Source organism: Rhineura floridana, chromosome 14 (assembly GCF_030035675.1).
Source record: "Rhineura floridana isolate rRhiFlo1 chromosome 14, rRhiFlo1.hap2, whole genome shotgun sequence".
NCBI classification, from domain to species: Eukaryota; Metazoa; Chordata; class Lepidosauria; order Squamata; family Rhineuridae; genus Rhineura; species Rhineura floridana.
This window is the reverse complement of record NC_084493.1, coordinates 4,017,896-4,037,970: the sequence shown is the minus strand read 5'-3', so window position 1 is coordinate 4,037,970 and position 20,075 is coordinate 4,017,896. Positions and strand designations below refer to the sequence as shown.

Sequence of the window (20,075 nt, the reverse complement as noted above, 5' to 3'; positions counted from 1 at the left end):
ATACCATTTAAAGGATTCTTTATTCCAGCACTATAAGGCAGCTCCATGCTTAAAATGCCTACCTCCAAAGGCTTCCCTCCTGCAGCTTTCCAGATGCGCTTCATGTAAATAGATACATCTGCAGCACTGGGGTGGGGTGAGGGAACAGCTGAGGTTTCTTTTTGTGCAGACGGCTGCCCCTCCCTTTGCAGCTTGTTGAGACTACTTTCCATTCCTTAATGTCCCCCCCAAACCTGGCTGCGACTTCACTGCATGCAAGTTCCTGCAATGTTTACTTTAATGTGGCAACATTTGCTCCTTTAGATCCAAACTATGTTAAACAGAGTGTAATTAAAAACAAAAACAAATAAGGCTTGGCATTATTAGTATAAGAACTTAATTATAGCTTTGCCCAGTTTTTATAAGCCATTAAGAGGCAAATAATGCTTATTTTCTTTGTAGGCTTGAATGGCTTACCACAGGTAGCGGTCAGGTGCTGGATCTCCATTGGCATGGCAACAGAAAGAAACACTTTGTCCCTCTCTTCTGGCTTTGCTCTCGGGATGCGTCATCATGTATGGTTTTTCTGAGAGGAGAAAATATTCCTCGCTGCGATAAACCGTTAGCTTTACCGTTTCCTGTGTTTAATACAGGCAGGGGTTTTTTTTGTAGTGGCATTCACTGGTACAGAGTACCAGCACCTCTTTCTTGGCTGGCACCCACAGCACTTTTATCACGGTATGAGTACCAGCGCATCATTCTTTAAAAAAAAAAGAATACTGGATACAGGGGTGGAGGACCTCTGGCCTGCAGGCCTAATTAGGTTCACAAGGCCGTTTTGCCCAAACTACGGCCACTTCCCCCCCCCGACATCATATGTGACATCAGGTGTGATATAGGTAAAGATGTAGCTGACATCACTTTGAAGTCCATTTCCAAGCGAAACATCAGCTGTGCGCAGGCCATACATTTAAAGCCCATGACCCCCCCCTCAAAGAATCCTGGGAACGGTAGTTTCTAAAGGGCACTGGGAATTGCACCTCAACGTGGGTTAAACTACATTTCCCAGGATTCTTTTGGGGAAGCCACGTGCTTTAAAAGTCTGGTGTATGTGCAGCATTCAGAGCCAAGTCACTTTCAAGTTGTCACCTGCCATCGTTATGACATTGGATGATTGACAAGTGGGCAGCCTCACTGGGGAAGGAAGGAAGGAATCTGGCCCCAGTCCTGGTTTAAGGCCTACCAATGCAGCACAGCCTTTGTGTAATCTAATTAACTACATGCTCTTTTGACTTCCTTTTCCATCTTGGCAGAGACGCAAAGGAACATAAGGATCTGCTTCATGCTCAGTCAGACCTTTGGTCCATCTTGCTTAGTATTGTCTACACTGACTGGCAGTGGCTTTCCAAGGTTTCAGACAGAGGACACTCCCAGCCATTCCTGGAGGTGCCAAGCATTGAACCGGGGACCTTCTGCATGCAAAGCAGATGTATTGAGCTAGGGCCGTTTGAGACGTGCATCAGGTGGAAGCTGGTTCTCATCACCCTGGCCGTTGCCACCTGAGATGTATGTTCTTAGGATCCACCCTATTTTGCAGATTGCCCGTTGTTTAAAACTCGTTTCAGTGTTGTAATTTGAATGATTGCAACTTGCCTTGGGACCTTAGGTTGAAGAGCGGGTTAACAGCAACAACAACAACAACAACAATATGGCTCTGCCCCACCAACCTCAGCCGGCTCCTTCCCGATTACTCACAACCAGTCCAGAGGGTGGCCCTTGCCAGAGCTTGGAAAAATTACTTTTTTAAACTACAACTCCCATCAGCCCCAGCCAGCATGGCCACTGGACTGGGCTGATGGGAGTTGTAGTTCAAAAAAGCAACTTTTCCAAGCTCTGGCCCTTGCTGTCAGCTTCCTCCACCTTAGTCTCAGTGCTACCCTTGTAGAACTCAGCAGGGAGGAGGATGGGACAAAGCTAGAATGAGCCAGCTCTGCCTGTCATTGCCTCTGGCTCTACTTGCTGTTTGGGCTCCCAGCCTTCTGCCCAACCAGTCCCAGCGGGCACCAGACACCATAGCTTGTTTGGTGGCTACCAAGTCATTATGAACATCACAGTGCAACCAATGGGCCTCAAGGTCCCCCTGAAGTCTATGCACTCTTTGTCAGACCTTGGAAAAGTTACTTTTTGGACTACAACTCCCATCAGCCCCAGCGAGCATGGACACTGGATTGGGCTGATGGGAGTGGTGTTCAAAAAAGTAACTTTTCCAAGCTCTGCTCTTTGGTCTGGGATGAATATGCCAAATGGCTTTTTTTACCTGCTCTTTTCAAATGGATATGGACGGAAGAGGGATTTTCAGCACTCTCGGGCACAGCGACCAGCGCTGTTTTGTATTTTGGCTTTTTGATTTGCAACATGGTTTTGCCATCGGGGCATATGCCAGGAACCCGAAACTCCCCGCCGCTGTCTGAGACTGTTAATAACTTGGTCGGCGTGGCTTGCAAGAAGATGGTGGCGCCGGCTGCAGGGCTGCCATCTTGAAGGGAGACTTTGCCATGGAGTAGATGATCCTCGCACATGCATGTGTTGCACTCTGCGTTCACACGCCCCATCGGGCAGGTCATGCTGCAAACTGAGGAGTGGAGAAAACAGCTAGTTACTGAAACCAGCGAGGTTAAGGGTTGCATCCAGCTCAGTTATACGTAGAGTAAACCCACTGAAATTAATGGATCTAAGTTAGCTGTGTCCATTAATTCCACTGGATCTACTCTGAGTTGGGCTAATGTTGGATACAACCGAAAAGGAAAGAAAATGTGATCATAACATGTTTGCCTTGATTTTCCAGCTGATACGTCACATACAGCAATCCATGGGCCGTTTCCAAGATATCATAAAATAAATAGAACTTATACAAAGAATATCTATTAGTTAAAACAGTCATTAAAACTAATCAAAAAGCAGGACTATAAAAACAAATCTTTAAAAAGCAGAAGAAATAGCCTGAAGCTACTTGAAAATATTAAGGGCCCCTACAGGCTGATGTTTGTTGTGGGTATATTCTGCATCATGTTCTTCGCACAATAATAGTGCATTCATAGTGGATTTTTCTCTGCTTTATTAGTTGTTTTGCAATACTTTCCCAATGCTACCACATCCAGAGGCTGTAGCACGACAAAAGTGGGACATCTCCCCCGCTGAACATTTGTTGCATGTAAACGTATGCAACTTGCAGGCAATTTTGCCTAATATACACGTTTTTTAAGATCAGTTTTCCCTAATGTAATGTGTTTTTGTATGTTATTTCCACTAATATATGTATTTATATTCCTAGTTTGCACCTTAATGTGCATTTTTATATACATTATTTGGTTGGAGACCCGCATTGCAAAATTCGGAGATGTGAGAGTTTTGAGGATGCCTGTGTCTTGGGTTATGTACTGTTTTGGAAAGTGCAGTTAGGTAAGTTCACCTTTAAATGCAAACTGAATTGAATTTCTCCCCCATCTCTAGTCACAGCTGAAATGGTCCTTGCCACAGTTGCCACTAGCCCAAATCCACAGTTGGGCTGTGCCTTTCTTAGGATCAACCAAAATGTCACAAAATGGTGGTAAGCTTCTGAGTTCTCCAGAACTCTTCATCAGGCAAGATGCTACACAAAGGGGAAGGGGCAGAAAACATGCAACTACAGTTCACCAGTAATGCCGTCTTCAAATTTACAGGGGGGGCACCTGGGCAAGGAGGTCCAGAGCAGCGTCTCCCTTCCTCGCTGACTTCTTTGCAGTGTGGGTCCTGAAGGCTTCCTGCGAGGCAGGTCCTGGTCCGAGTCTGGACACCAGTTTGCTCACATTTTGCAGAACACTCGCTCCACTTTGACCACGACGACCCTAGTGTTTTTGAATTCTGAGGCGAAGAGCCTGGAAATGAGATTGTCACTGCCTTACTGCATTAGCCTCACGAGTCCAGAACAAAACAATTGGAGCCTTTCTTTTTTCTCCTACAGTATACTTTCTCAAAAGCGTGCTTTTGGTGGATATTAGAAACAGTTTTCTCTGCCTCATCATACTGAGCATGTCTTCGCCATAAATCTTCATACAGAGCACTTTTCTCCTTAGTCTTATTTGGGTAAAACATGCTGCATAAAAACCCAATGGCAGCTGGTGGCTCCGTGTCAGTGGAACAGTGGAATCCGCCTGGGTTTTAGTCCAAACTTTCCAGGAGCTGCCCAGTGCTTCAGCTCCTTGAAAGTTCAGACTAAAATCCGGAGTGGATTCCACTGCCCCAACTGAGATGGAGCCACTCGCTGACACTGTAAAGACCCAGACTAGGAAATCTATCACAATCTCTGGGAAATCTCCCACAAGGTCCAGTGATGGCCATCATCTTGGATGGCTTTAAATGAGGACTAGACAAATTCATGGAGAATAAGTCTGTCATTGCTTATAGGCATGATGACTAGGTTCTGTCTGCAGTGTTGGGGTCAGTATGCCTCTGAATGCCAGTTGCTGAACATCACAAGTGGGGAGACAGGCTGTTGCAGTCAGGTTCTGCTCGTGGGCTTCCTATTGGGGCATCTGGCTAGCCACTGTGACCACAGGATGCTGGACTAGTCGGGCCACTGACAGAGCTTGGAAAAGTTACTTTTTTGAACTACAACTCCCATCAGCCCAATCCAGTGGCCATACTGGCTGGGGCTGATGGGAGTTGTAGTTCAAAAAAGTAACTTTTCCAAGCTCTGATGACCTGATCCAGCATCCAGGCTCTTCTTACATTCTCATCGAGGCAGTGCTGTTACCTGTGGGGCACAGGAAACGCACAGCATAATTCAAGCACTTTTGCCCTGCAGGCTGCTCCTTGTTCAGACACCAGAATCCCTCCTGAGTGCCAGAGTGGACCACTTGGCCTGTGCTGGCTGCAGGGATCCAGTCTGTCGTTCGGGCTTCGATGCGAAGGGGCCTTGGACATAATCTCTCCCGGTAGTAGAAGCGGATGGCGTCCGTACGCTCATAATCCCCGTTGCCTCCAGGATGGTCAATGTTAAACCAAGCTGTCCATGTTCCTTGATCTGAGTAACAGAAGGATGCAGGAATACTGCTAAGTGTCTCAAGCACCTGGAAACCTTTGTGTCTTCAATTCATTTCATTCGTTTAAAGGTTTTAACCCATTGTTGTTGTTAACAACAACAACAATACTTCTATCCCACCCTTCCTCCCAGAAAGAGCCCAGAGCAGCAGTCAAGGGACAAACACTAAAAACATCTTAAAACTTCTAAAAAACAAAACATCTTTTTTTTAAAAAAAAGCTTAAAAAACTTCTTAAAAAGCAATTCCAAAACAGACACGGACTGGGATAAGGTCTCTACTTAAAAGGCTTGTTGAAAGAGGAAGGCTCCTCTAGCTCCACGAGCTAGAGGGAGCCCCAGCTGACGAAGCGTCAAGGCCCCAGCTGACAAAGCGTCAAGGCGAGTTCGGCAGCAGGGCGAGGAGGCCAGGGCCCCCCCACTCTGCCCGTTTGTTCACTGACCTCAACTAAACCGCAGTCTCCAACCCATTGACGTAATAAACCTTAAACAAAACTATGCAGGTAAGAAGCCAGCAGGGGTGTGGGGGCTTTCCAGTGTTTTGCACCGCCTGCAGCATGTACGACTATCTGCCTGTTGGACAGAAGTCGTGGGTGTGCTCTCGGTGCAATGAGCTCCTGGCTCTCCGGGAACGACTTCATTTCCTTGAAGCCAAGGTGGCGGACCTGGAAAAGCTGAGAGAGGCAGAGAGGTGTGTGGAGGAGGCCTTCAGGGACGTTATAGCTGTGTCCCACTCCAACGATGATAGCTCTCCTGCTATCATGGAGAACGATGGTCTCGGGGAAGGAGAGCATCCAGCTGAGGAAGAGGGAAACGATCCCTTAGAAGGGACCCATTCCTTGGGGGATGAGCAGCTATCCTCTCGTGCCGAGGATATATCTCCAGGGGGTGGAGGGATCCTTGTAGTGGGTGATTCGATCATTAGGAACATAGACAGTGGGGTGTGTGATGGGCGTGTAGACCGCAAGGTGTTTTGCCTGCCTGGTGCGAAGGTTGCGGATATCGCCCGTCGTTTAGATAGTTTGGTAGACAGTGCTGGGAAGGAGTCAGTGGTCGTGGTGCACGTTGGCACTAACGACATGGGGAAATGCAGCCGTGAGGTCCTGGAAGCAAAATTTAGGTTGCTAGGTAGGATGCTGAAAGCCAGGACCTCTAAGGTGGCTTTCTCTGAAATGCTACCGGTTCCACGCGCAGGACCAGCCAGACAGGCCCAGCTTCGCAGTCTCAATGCGTGGATGAGACGATGGTGTCGGGTGGAAGGGTTCGGATTTGTTAGGCACTGGGGAACATTTTGGGACAAGCCGGGCCTGTACAAAAGGGACGGACTCCACTTGAACCAGAATGGAACCAGACTGCTGGCACTTAAAATTAAAAAGGTAGCAGAGCAGCTTTTAAACTGACTGAGGGGGGAAACCCGACAGGAGCTGAGAAAGGTCCGGTTCGGAATAAACCTCCCCCCTGGGATAAAAACCAAAGAAATGATGAAATTTTAAAAGGGGTAGGCCTAGAAGTAGGCATTGTGAGAGCAGGGGCACAGGATATAAATTCAGAAGAGCAAAATTACCACAGGCCTAACCACAAGTGCCAAAGACACTTGAAGAGAGACACTGCTTACAAGTGCCTGTACGCTAATGCTAGGAGCCTCCGAACCAAGATGGGAGAACTGGAGTGCTTGGTCTTAGAGAAGAGCATTGATATAGTGAGCATAACCGAGACCTGGTGGAATGGAGAAAACCAGTGGGATACGGTTATTCCTGGATATAAACTATATCGGAAGGACAGGGAAGGACGTATTGGTGGCGGAGTCGCTCTATACGTGAAAGAAGGCATTGAATCCAGCAAGCTCGAAACCCCAAAAGAGGCAGACTCCTCCACAGAATCGTTGTGGGTGGTGATATCGTGCCCAAGGAGGGACTTAATACTGGGAACGATCTATCGTCCCCCTGATCAAAATGCTCAGGGAGACCTTGAGATGAGATATGAAATTGAGGAAGCATCCAAACTAGGAAATGTGGTAGTAATGGGTGACTTCAACTACCCAGACATAGACTGGCTGCATATGTGCTCCAGTCATGACAAAGAAGCAAAGTTTCTAGATATTTTAAATGACTATTCCCTAGATCAGTTGGTCATGGAACCGACCAGAGGGACGACAACCCTGGACTTAATCCTCAGTGGGGACCGGGACCTGGTGCAAGATGTAAGTGTTGTTGAACCGATTGGGAGCAGTGACCACAGTGCTATTAAATTAAACATACATGTAACTGGCCAATTGCCACGAAAATCCAACACGGTCACATTTGACCTCAAAAGAGGAAACTTCACAAAAATGAGGGGATTGGTAAAAAGAAAGCTGAAAAACAAAGTCCAGAGGGTCACATCACTCGAAAATGCTTGGAAGTTGTTTAAAAACACTATATTAGAAGCTCAACTGGAGTGCATACCGCAGATCAGAAAAGGTACCGCCAGGGTCAAGAAGATGCCAGCATGGTTAACGAGCAAAGTCAAGGAAGCTCTTAGAGGCAAAAAGTCTTCCTTCAGAAAATGGAAGTCTTGTCCAAATGAAGAAAATAAAAAAGAACACAAACTCTGGCAAAAGAAATGCAAGAAGACAATAAGGGATGCTAAAAAAGAATTTGAGGAGCACATTGCTAAGAACATAAAAACCAACAACAAAAAATTCTATAAATACATTCAAAGCAGGAGACCATCTAGGGAGACGATTGGACCCTTGGATGATAAGGGAGTCAAAGGTGTACTAAAGAACGATAAGGAGATTGCAGAGAAGCTAAATGAATTCTTTGCATCTGTCTTCACAGTGGAAGATATAGGGCAGTTCCCTGAACCTGAACTAACATTTGCAGGAAGGGATTCTGAGGAACTGAGACAAATAGTGGTAACGAGAGAGGAAGTTCTAAGCTTAATGGACAATATAAAAACTGACAAATCACCGGGCCCAGATGGCATCCACCCGAGAGTTCTCAAAGAACTCAAATGTGAAATTGCTGATCTGCTAACTAAAATATGTAACTTGTCCCTTGGGTCCTCCTCCGTGCCTGAGGACTGGAAAGTGGCAAATGTAACACCAATCTTCAAAAAGGGATCCAGAGGGGATCCCGGAAATTACAGGCCAGTTAGCTTAACTTCTGTCCCTGGAAAACTGGTAGAAAGTATTATTAAAGCTAGATTGGCTAGATTAGCATGGCTTCTGCAAGGGAAAGTCCTGTCTCAGTAACCTATTAGAATTCTTTGAGAGTGTCAACAAGCATATAGATAGAGGTGATCCAGTGGACATAGTGTACTTAGACTTTCAAAAAGCGTTTGACAAGGTACCTCACCAAAGGCTTCTGAGGAAGCTTAGCAGTCATGGAATAAGAGGAGAGGTCCTCTTGTGGATAAGAAATTGGTTAAGAAGCAGAAAGCAGAGAGTAGGAATAAACGGACAGTTCTCCCAATGGAGGGCTGTAGAAAGTGGAGTCCCTCAAGGATCGGTATTGGGACCTGTACTTTTCAACTTGTTCATTAATGACCTAGAATTAGGAGTGAGCAGTGAAGTGGCCAAGTTTGCTGACGACACTAAATTGTTCAGGGTTGTTAAAACAAAAAGGGATTGTGAAGAGCTCCAAAAAGATCTCTCCAAACTGAGTGAATGGGTGGAAAAATGGCAAATGCAATTCAATATAAACAAGTGTAAAATTATGCATATTGGAGCAAAAAATCTGAATTTCACATATACGCTCATGGGGTCTGAACTGGCGGTGACCGACCAGGAGAGAGACCTCGGGGTTGTAGTGGACAGCGCGATGAAAATGTCGACCCAGTGTGCGGCAGCTGTGAAAAAGGCAAATTCCATGCTAGCAATAATTAGGAAAGGTATTGAAAATAAAACAGCCGATATCATAATGCCGTTGTATAAATCTATGGTGCGGCCGCATTTGGAATACTGTGTACAGTTCTGGTCGCCTCATCTCAGAAAGGATATTATAGAGTTGGAAAAGGTTCAGAAGAGGGCAACCAGAATGATCAAGGGGATGGAGCGACTCCCTTACGAGGAAAGGTTGCAGCATTTGGGGCTTTTTAGTTTAGAGAAAAGGCGGGTCAGAGGAGACATGATAGAAGTGTATAAAATTATGCATGGCATTGAGAAAGTGGATAGAGAAAAGTTCTTCTCCCTCTCTCATAATACTAGAACTCGTGGACATTCAAAGAAGCTGAATGTTGGAAGATTCAGGACAGACAAAAGGAAGTACTTCTTTACTCAGCGCATAGTTAAACTATGGAATTTGCTCCCACAAGATGCAGTAATGGCCACCAGCTTGGATGGCTTTAAAAGAAGATTAGACAAATTCATGGAGGACAGGGCTATCAATGGCTACTAGCCATGATGGCTGTGCTCTGCCACCCTAGTCAGAGGCAGCATGCTTCTGAAAACCAGTTGCCGGAAGCCTCAGGAGGGGAGAGTGTTCTTGCACTCGGGTCCTGCTTGCGGGCTTCCCCCAGGCACCTGGTAGGCCACTGTGAGAACAGGATGCTGGACTAGATGGGCCACTGGCCTGATCCAGCAGGCTCTTCTTATGTTCTTATGTTCTTAAGGCCTTTAAAAACGCCTAGCATTCCATAACCTTCAAGGCTCAGGATGAGTATTAAGATGAAAAACATGATTTTAAAAAAGAAATGGATAGAAGGGCCTTAGGTAAGTGAGAAAACATCTGCTTTGCATGCAGAAGGTCCCTGGTTCAATTCGTGGCATCTCCAGATACGGCTGAGAGTATTCCTAGTCTGAAACTGTGGACAGCCACTGCCAGTCACTGTTGACAATGTTGAGGTAGATGGACCAACAGTCAGACTCAGGAAGAGAGCTTCCTACATTACTGCACTTTCTTGATAAATATTCTGAAGCCTTTTATGTCAGCAGAGTGACTTAAATAAAGAAGAAGATGGAGTCCAGAGAGAAAAGAAATCCTGATAATACTTTACTGAGTAAACTGGACAAGAGCATCACAAAATATAAGGAGAAATAAACAAAGAGGTTTTGTCTTATTTAGAGTTCAGGCCTAAGTCATAGCAGGACAATATTCAACTACTAAGCGTACAGGGAAAAACTCCCTAAGATCTACACAGACAATGAGAGCACGAGTTACCTCATTCTGACTGGTTGCTAGATAACACCTCCACCACCCCTCTTGGTTGGCTGAGTAACTGTCAGAAGAATTAACTCTTAGGTTGCTAACTGAATGATCCCTGCTGTTGTACTTCCAACACTTCACACAGTGAAAGCGGTGTTGCACAGTGGCTAAGGACGGGTTTATGGATCAGAAAGACCCTGGTTTGAATCTCACCTCTGTCATAAACTCAGTTGGTAAACCACTCTCTTTCATTCTCTGGCCCCTCTCCCACTCCTCCATATGGGGAATAACAATACTGACATACCGTACAATTGGCTAACCCTGACCCATATTCAGCCCCGCTAAAAGGTCTGTGTACCTCCATTGTTAGACAGAGTGCTGGACTAGATGGGCCATTGGTCTGATCCAGCAGGTAAGCTCTTCTTATGTTCTCAGGAGGAACAAATAGAGAGACCGCTGCCCCCATTCCAGCATAAGCTACCTGAGGTGGCCACTTCACTCTGCCTATTGGCAGGACCGGCCCTTACACAGACTGCAGTTCTATGTTTGACTTTCAGTGTTTTCCAAGAAAAGCAGCCAGGCTGCCTCTGTTTTGGTGCTAGCCAAAAACTGTTCAGCAGTGGTAAGAATCAACATGTTTTCCATTACCGAAGGAGGTCGTGGAGACAAACTGGTTGGATCTGTTGTAAATTAAATAGCTTTCTTTCAAAAAAAAAAAATGGAACACCAAAGGCCAAGACAGCCGCCCTCTTTCCTAAAACAAAACTGCTGGAGATGGAAAATGACTTACTGTCTGGACCGCGCTTGATCGAACGGCTGTACGGTTTCTGTCCTGGCTGGATCCTGCTGACAGATTGCTTTAAAACTCGCTCACCTCAGGGAGAGACAAGTCAAAAAGAAACATAGTCAAACTAGCTGGACAAAAAAAAAAAAGACACATTGAAAAGATAACAGTGGCATAAATTGTATTATACCGAGTGATTAGTTTCTAAAGAAGAGGTACTGAGGGCTGACCCCCCTCCTGCAATGTGGGAGGTTTGTAAACTTTGCCCCTTTGAACAGGGCCGTCATCAGACTGCAGCGGGTCCTCAAAGGCTTGTTGACCATCACCCCCTGCCACCTTAGGTGATGGCTCACATGTACATGACACTCTAACACACTGACATGGCCGGGCTGGTCTAAGTTCCTGGTGGCGGTGGTGGTAGGGCGATGCCGGAAGTGGCGTGGCCAGCAGGTGGTGGTGGGGTGTTGTCTAGGAGGGTGGCTCCCGCTCCATGATCCGCACCAGTATCGGATCACAGAGCGCATGCTCCGTGACCCCATGCTAACATGGATCGCAGAGCAGAAGCTACATCCGTCCAGCCCCGGCAACAGGGGTCGCTCTCAGCAGCAGGGGCCCTCCACCAGTGCCCAACCTGGCCACCTGCCAACGCTGGGCCTGCTCTTCAATTTCTGATGTGTGGAGACAGCTGGGGTTACTCAGGGTTTTGCACATGTTAAGAGATTCACTTGTTCAAAAGCAAGCAAGGGTCAGCCCTCCCTCAAAGTGAGTTCCAGGAGCATCTAAAAGAAGTCAGAAAACTAGGGAGGGAAGGATATGTGAAGTTTGGTTCTCTGTTTCTCAATTTCCCAATCTTAAATTTAATTCTCCACATTTCTGAAGCAATTAGTGGTGTGTGTGTTTTTAAAAAACAACAACCCACCCTCATGAAAATTCTTCAGCATTTTAGTATGAATTTCTTCTAATAAACACATTTTATATGCAGTTTTGACTAATGTACACATTTCTGCAAACTATTTTTCCTAATATAATTCATTGTTGTATGTTATTTTCACTTATATATTCATTTTTATCTGCATTCTCTCCTAATGTGTGCATTTTTGTAATCATTGCTTGGAGAGCCGCATCACTAAATTCAGATATGTGCAGATTTCGGGGAATGGCTGTGTTTTGCTTCTCATATTGTTTTGGAAAGTGTGGATTTGGTAACTTCAGGTTTAAATGCGAACTGAATCAGATTTCTCCCCCATCCCTAGGGAGAACATTCACAAAAAGAGATAGGGAAGTATCCCTACCTGAAGCTACTCACCATCTACATTGTAAGCTCTTGGGGGCAGGGTTCTCGCTTTTTTCCCCCTGGCTCATGTTACTGTCTGAACAAAGGGGAGAGTATGGGAGGAATTGAAGATACTTCTCGACCTTTCCTAGACTTAGCCATAAAATTAGATGTAATATTTGTGCCCTGCTTTTCTATTGAAACAACACTCCAAGTGGCTTTCTTTGCAAACAACAAAAATACAATATAACTTTAGATATTCAATATAGTAATATCAAGAACAATAATATTTTCCAGCAGCTGTTCCTCTTGCTGTCCCCAGCAGAGCAGAATTTTCCAGCAGTCCATATCCCCCAAAGGACCACCCCAAAGGGCTGTCCTCCCTCCAGCATCTGCCCCAAGACATCCACCCCCAGGCACCAACCCTTATTTATTTATTTATTGCATTTGTATACCACCCCATAGCCAAAGGTCTCTGGGCAGTTTACAACAATTAAAAACATTAAAAACAAATATACAAATTTTTAAGCACATTTTTTGAAAGCAATTTAAAAACACATGCTAAAATGCCTGGGAGAAGAGGAAAGTCTTGACCTGGTGCCAAAAAGATAACAGTGTTGGCGCCAGGCACACCTCGTCATTGAGATTGTTCCATAATTTGGAGGCCACCTCTGAGAAGGCCCTCTCCCTTGTTGCCAGCCTCCGAGTTTTCCTCGGAGTAGGCACCCAGAGGAGGGCCTTGGATGTTGAGCGTAGTGTACGGGTAGGTTCATGTCGGGAGAGGCGTTCCATCAGGTATTGTGGTCCCAAACCATGTAAGGCTTTATAGGTTAAAACCAGCACCTTGAATCAAGCTCGGAAACATACAGGCAGCCAATGCAAGCAGGCCAGAATCGGTTTTATATGTTCGAACCATCTGGTCCCTGTTACCAATCTGGCAGCTGCATTTTGCACAAGCTGCAGTTTCCAAACTGTCTTCAAAGGCAGCCCCACATAGAGCGCATTGCAGTAATCTAGCTTGGAGGTTACCAAAGCATGGACAACTGAAGCCAGGTTATCCCTGTCCAGATAGGGGTGTAGCTGGGCCACCAACCGAAGTTGGTACCTGAGCCTCAAGTGACAGAGTTGGTTCTAGGAGAACCCCCAAGCTACAAACGTGCTCCTTCAGGGGGAGTGCAACCCCATCCACAACTGGTTGGACATCTGTTTATTATTAAGTTAATTTTATACCAAGTGTTACATGCTCAAGCTGTATGTTTTTAGTGATTTTACCTGATTTTTATTTTACTGTATTGTATTTTATTCCTTGCTGTGAACCGCCCAGAGAGCCATAGGCTAAGGGCGGTATAGAAATGGAATGAAATAAATACATAAATAAATAAATCCAGTCAGAAGAACCACCCACTCACAACATCTCAGTCTTGTCTGGATTCCCTTCACATCTGTGATCTCCACCAGGCTGCTCCAGACACTGACTGGTCTGTATAGATATCCCATTGGGAAGCTTGTGCCTACTGCAAAATGACTCCCTATCCCAGTCCTGTTTCTACCCCCACTGGCAGAAGCTTTATTGGCACAGCAGTGCTGGGCAGCCCCATAGCGGTAAGAACAGCTGCCAAGAGAGCTTTCTGCATGTTCTACCTTCTCCAGCTGGATGTGCGTGCAAAGCAGAGGCGAGTGGGTGCATGCTAGCATTTGGCAAAGTGATGTGAGAGCAAGATTATATAGTCTGCTGCAGACTTTTTCGCATCCTTTCACGCTATGCAAGATGTTAGGCAATTAAAAAAAAAGCCTCTAAAAGCAAACCAGATTACCATTCAAACACAAATGAAAAATCCAGAAAGTCAGAAAAGGAAATGACTTGATACAAGCTCCCGCTGGAGTTCTTTAGGCTCTGCTTACTAGTGGCTGCGCGGAGTTGCTCTTGGCTCCCCTACCCTTCTACTTTCTTCCTATGGAGATAGAACATAGCCTTATAGCCAAGTCCTGGCACTCCTCCCAGAAGTTCAAGGTGGCATACAAGCATGATTCTCCACTCTCCATTTTACCCTCACAACAACCCTGTGAGGTAGGGTTAGGCTGAGAGACGGTGAGTGGCCCAAGGACACCCAGTGAGCTTCATGGCTGAGTGGGGATTCGAACCCTCATCTCCCAGGTCATTCTCCAACACTCTAACCATTATGCCATACTGGCTTTCTTAGGCTTCTTAGTTGTTCGGAGATCCCTATTCCCAGAGATCTCCTAACAGCTCTCAGTACCCATAATAAACTCCAGTTCCCAGGATTCTTTTTTGGGGAAGCCATGACTATCTAAAGTGGTATGATGATGCTTTGAATGTATAGTGCAAATGGGGCCTGAATTTCTTTGCTGGTGTTGTGATGGCCAGCGCTCACAAACTGCTATGAGGGGGTGGTGTGTTTTATTTTTAAAAAAATACTTTTAAAAGAATAAATGTTGACGGTGCCTGCTGTTTGCATAGCTGCTCATTTCATGGCAAGCACCCCAGCCTGTAGGGCAACAGATCAGCTGGTTTTGGAACAGGAAACAAAAGGTTTTGTGTCTGTTCCCTGTCAGATTCAGTTTCCACCCAAGTCTTCCAAGCAGCAGCTGTCTGAGCGGGCTGTCGAGCAGAAACTCTCCGCAGAGCTGAAACCACGACAAACTTTCATTGAATTCATCCTCCTTTGAGCAGGGAGGGCGGGGGTTAGGGTGGGCTGCAAGCTCAGCTTGTGGTGAAGCAATCACACAGTCTAATTCACAACGCTTTTATGTTGCAAATCCACTAGGGCCAGCCCTACTGTTAGGCAAAGTGAGGCAACAGCTTTAGGTGGCAGGTGCTTGAGGCAGTTCCCTAACTTTCCTAAGCCCCTCCCTCCAGCCATTCCTAGAAGAGACCTGTGCAGACAAGGGCAAACCTGTCAATTTCCCTTAACATAATGCATTTTGGAATGTTATTTTCACTCAGGTATACATTTTTATGCACACTCTACCCTAGAACACCTTTACCCAATCTTTGGATCCCCAGATGTCGCTGAACTACAACTCCCATCAGCCCTAGCCAGTGTGGTCCATGGTCAGCAATGACGGGAACTGTAGTCCAGCAACATCTGGAGACCCAAAGGTTGGGAAAGGCTGCCCAAGAATATGCATTTTTGTACAGATTACTTGATTGCAGAAGTGCATTGCAAATTTCAAAAGATGGCTGTGTTTCTCTTTGCGTATTGTTCCGGAAAGTGCAAATTAGGTAGGTTCGCCTTTGCATGCAAACTGAATTGAATTTATCCCCCATCCATAGTTGGAGAATGCCTCAAAGGCAACCTAGTCCCATCACCGGCCCTATGAAGAGCCAGAGCAACCCCAAGGGATGGTTGTCCAGCCTCTACTTGAAGACCTCAAGCAGGGAAGAGTCCAGCTGAATGAGACTTACTTCAAAATATACATGTACAGGAAGGTGCTGCATGTGTATAATTTCTAAATTTTGCAGGAACAAATGGTTTCACCCACCACTCACACAAACACTTTGAACACAATGAAACCGTCACTCCAACAGATGCCTGCACCAATTCCCAGGTGTATTTGGGGCAAACAAGTCTCATAGGATACAACTAGGCATGGGCGAGAAATTTGGTTCAGTTCACATTTCAAGCCAGATTTATCAAATTTGCACTTTCTGAAACAATATGAGAACCGAAACACAGGCATACTTTGAAATTCGCACTTATTCAAATTTTGCAGTGCAGTCCATCAACCAAGCAAATGATTGTGTTAGGAGACAGTGTGCATAAAAATGAAAATATGAGTGAAATTAACATACATACACAAATGCATTATATGATGAGAAATTGCTTACAAAAATGTGTACATTAGTCAAAACTGCCTACAGAATGTGTTTAAATTAGCACTAAAATGCTAATGCGAAAATGTTCATGAGGATTAAAAAAAAATCACAAATTGCTTCAGAACTGTACAGAACTGGATTTAAGATTGGAAAAAAGAGAAATTGAGAGAATTGAAACTGACAGATCTTTCCATCCCTGGATACAAGACATAATTAATCTCACAGAATTAATTTTGCCATAAGATTTGATGGCCACTCTTAATTGTCTTTGAAAACACCTGGGAATTGGAGACTGTTGTTAGAGAGAGACTCTGGTCCTGTTTGCAAGCTTCCACAGAAGCATCTAGTGAGCTGCTGTGACAGCAGGATGCTGGACTCGATGGGCACTTGGCCTGATCCAGCAGAGATCTTATACTCTCAGTTTGACAAAATAATGAAAAAGAGCCATGATAGCGACATGGAGCCAACCTATTCAGGGGCAGTATACTCTTTAATTTCTAGGGAACAAAAGTGGCTATTGCTTTCAAGTCCTGCTTCTCGGAGGCATCTGGTTGGTCGCTGTGGGATGCTGCAATGGTGCTATGCTGAAAATTTCTCCCATGTTTTTCCCGACTCTTCTCCATCAGTGAATGAGAACAGAAAATGCATTCATAAACAATCAAAGAGGAGAGAAAAATTCTCCTAAATTCTCATTGTTGCAACGCAATGTTTTTCTTACTTTACTTTCAAGGTGGCCAAGGAGTGAGCGTCTTTGCTTCCATTCTATACTTTGCGGCCTTCTTACTTCCTGAAAACCACACAACTTCTTTGGCTGGGGATCAGGGGTGTAGTTGTACAGGGTCTCAGGAGATCTTAGACCCCTTACGTTTTTGGGAGCAGGGTCCCAGCAGGGCCCCTATGTCTCCAGCATCCTACAAGCCAATCATCATGAAAGGGAAGTGTGTTAGCCACTGAGAAGAACCTTCTAACATGCTTCCTTGCTTTTCCTACTGATTGAAGCCAATCAGAGTGAAAAGAGGTAAGAGAGCCACTGAGAAGACTCTTCTCAGTAGCTAACACATTCCCTTTCCATGCTGATTGGCTTCTAGGAACGTCTGTTGTTGTGGGAGAAGGCACGCACCGTAAGGACTGAGGAGTGTGGAGATGACAACGGAGAGCAAGCGAGTGAGGGGGCATGGCATGACTATCATGCAGGGACCCTGCACTTCTGGATTTGCCACTGTGCTACTACTGGGGATTCCTAGAAGTGTAGGAAGCCAGGCAGGCTGCCTGCCATACACCTTTTAACTGTTATTTTTAAAAGTGAAGCTTTTCACTTTTGAAGTCTTTCAAAGAAACCAGTGCAGTTTTTTTAAAAAAAGGTGCAAGGAAGAACCTCCCTTAAAATCAAAATCAGCAAGCACACTGATCTTAGGCACTTGGTAGACAGCCTCCCTGGCTTCCAGTGTGTCAGTTAAAGCCCATGGGGCTTTTTTTCAGATCATGGTGCGGGTAGTCAGGGAGGCTGCAGAGTGCAAGCCAGCCCCTTCCTTGTCCAGAACTGCCAGCTGGGGGGCAACTGGGCTCCTTGGGACTATGCAGCTTGCCCACGGCTGCACAGGTGGCACGGCACGTAACCCCTGAGCCACTCACCCCTGAGCCACTCATCCCATCTTTAGCTGGCCCTTGACACCCAGGAGACACGAGCGGGGATTTGAACTCACAGACTCTGGACTCCCAGCCAGGCTCTCCTCCCCACTGTGCTATTACACCTTGCCATTTTGACATCATTGTCTTCATAACAAAAATAGTCATCCATGATGCTCACCGAGAATGCATGCCGCTTCAAGAAGGAGGAAGCATGCAAGGCGCCATCGCGGTGACACAGCCATCCTTTTCTCTAGGGGAAGAACTGGTTCCTCAGACGCTGAGTCAGGCTGGATGCATTCAGATGTTCTCTCTCTGGTTTTAGGGACTCTTTAGTCCTCCTTTATGGAACAACTCTGGAAGCAGAAGGACATGCCCATGAATACAAGCCTGACCTAGAGGGCCTGGAGGCTGTCACTATTTTGCAGGGGGGATTCAAGCACATACCAGAGATTTAGGTTTGCACAATTAAATTGGATTCAAGTGCCCTGTTGCCCTAGTGCAACAAATCCTTTTTTTTTTAAATGGACTTTTTGTGGTTTGGAAAATGATGGGGAGAATGCATTAAAAGGTGTGGGATGAATGAATGGTTAAGGGGAAGTTGTATAAACACTCTGCATGCCAATCAGAATGAATACTCAGTCAAGACCAGACGGAGCCTCACCTCCAACACACCTATACTTTGTTACCAGCAAATCAGGATGAACACTCAGTGAACAGATTGTCTGGAGGATCCCTCAAAATGGTTGTTGTGTTGTTATATTTAATGCCCGCCCTTCACCAGTAGGTCCCAGGGCGGATTACAGACATTTAAAATACAGCGTTAAAAAGAATACATTTCAGTCACAAGAATAGGATGGGTTCTGAAAACATACATCTCAGGAGCTGAAGGCCAGAGTAAAGAGGTGCATCTTTAACATTCACCAGAAACTGTCCAGCGAAGGTGCCAGAGATGTTCCTCTGCAGGGAAATAATTCCACAACTTAGGGACTGCCGCAGAGAAAGCTCTCTCCCGGGCCACCATCTGCTGAACTTCTGAGGGTGGTGGAACCACCAAGAAGGCCTCCTCTGCTGATCTTAACACCCAAGAGAATCTGCAGGGAAAGAGACATTATCTCAGATATTTGGGGCCTCTGGGGCCCATTTAGGGCTTTAAACACTAATTTGAGCACCTTGAATTGGGCCCAGAAAGAAACTGGCTACCAGTGCAACTGTTTTAGAGCAAGGGCTATGAGCTCGAAAAGCAACTCCAGCCAGTAACACCCTTGCCCTCTTTGTCCTCTTGGGAATGAATAAACTGGCCAATGATATCATAGCCAGGGAGGGTCCGTTGGCCAGGGAGAGTGCACCATGCTACAAACTTAAGGAAGTTGGCTATCTGTGCTCTGTCTTATTGGGAAATAAGGTCAATGTTTTCTCTCCCAAAGTCCTGGCATAACTTCTCAAGTATAACAACGGGGAATCATGCAGCAGACACAATGTCCCAGTATTTATATCTGTCTATGCACTTAAGCTTCAACGCTAAATCTGTTCTGCAGATGACAGCTTCATGCAATCTCATTGGAGGCCCCCTTTAAAAGGATTAAACGCCCCCAGAACCAAGATGATTCAAGAATGCTGAAATAACTGAGCTTGACCATTGCACATCCATCCTGTAACTCAATCCTTCCTCCTGAGACTGGACATTCTCTGGGATATATGCTAAGAAAAACAAAGATCATTGCATCGGCTAGTTTTCTTCGCAATCAGATAGGAATGTAGCCAGAAACTCTGATGTTGTAGTGAAATCTTCCAAAGTGTAACACCCTTTTCCTGGGCCTCCAAACGCAGATGTACACACACATATGACATGTTTTGATTAGCAGTGAGCGAATGTCAGAATTATTTCTAAAGTACATTTCCAGTCCTCATTGTTGCTGGATTAAAAAAATATATTATTTGCCATCCTTTGCAGGGGGATCACTTACAAAGTTTTATATCCTTTCTCATCCCCCAAACAAGGTAGAACATGGGAAAGTGTCTTAACTCAGTGGCAGAGCACCTGCTTTGCATGCTGAAGGTCCCAGGTTCAATCCCCAGCATCTCCAGGTGGGGCTGGGAATGTCCCCTGTCTGAAACCACTGGAGAGCCGCTGCCAGTCAGTGTAGGCAATACTGAGTTAGCTGGACCAACGGTCTGACTCAGTATAAGGCAGCTTTCTGTGTTTCTAATGCGAGATCATCCAAGGGGTTCAGCAGAATCTGCTATCCGGCCTCCCATCCACTGAAATTCCTGTTGAAACTCCACCGTGGAGATTTAACCAGACTTTTTTAAGTCGAACATGTTTTTAAGCATATCTTCACATTCACAAGGACTAGAAACATTTTAGTTTA

The 20,075-nt window shown here is 45.6% G+C and overlaps 1 protein-coding gene across 5 annotated transcripts in view; it reads right to left on the bottom strand.

Annotated features, from left to right (window-relative positions):
- CILP (cartilage intermediate layer protein) overlaps positions 1 to 20,075 on the bottom strand; it is a 41,459-nt gene that overhangs the window by 6,185 nt on the left and 15,199 nt on the right. For 3 of the 5 annotated variants that reach the window (XM_061595552.1, XM_061595554.1, XM_061595556.1), the window contains 6 exons: positions 17,885 to 18,059; positions 10,973 to 11,056; positions 4,772 to 5,041; positions 3,708 to 3,893; positions 2,297 to 2,611; positions 457 to 565 (listed from right to left, as the gene is read on the bottom strand). In XM_061595552.1, the coding sequence (XP_061451536.1) occupies positions 457 to 565; positions 2,297 to 2,611; positions 3,708 to 3,893; positions 4,772 to 5,041; positions 10,973 to 11,056; positions 17,885 to 17,948 (1,028 nt within the window). In that variant the 5' untranslated portion in view covers positions 17,949 to 18,059. Of the gene's footprint in view, positions 1 to 456; positions 566 to 2,296; positions 2,612 to 3,707; positions 3,894 to 4,771; positions 5,042 to 10,972; positions 11,057 to 17,884; positions 18,060 to 18,578; positions 18,798 to 20,075 lie in introns of all 5 variants that reach the window. The other 2 variants (XM_061595553.1, XM_061595557.1) reach the window with 2 other exon arrangements.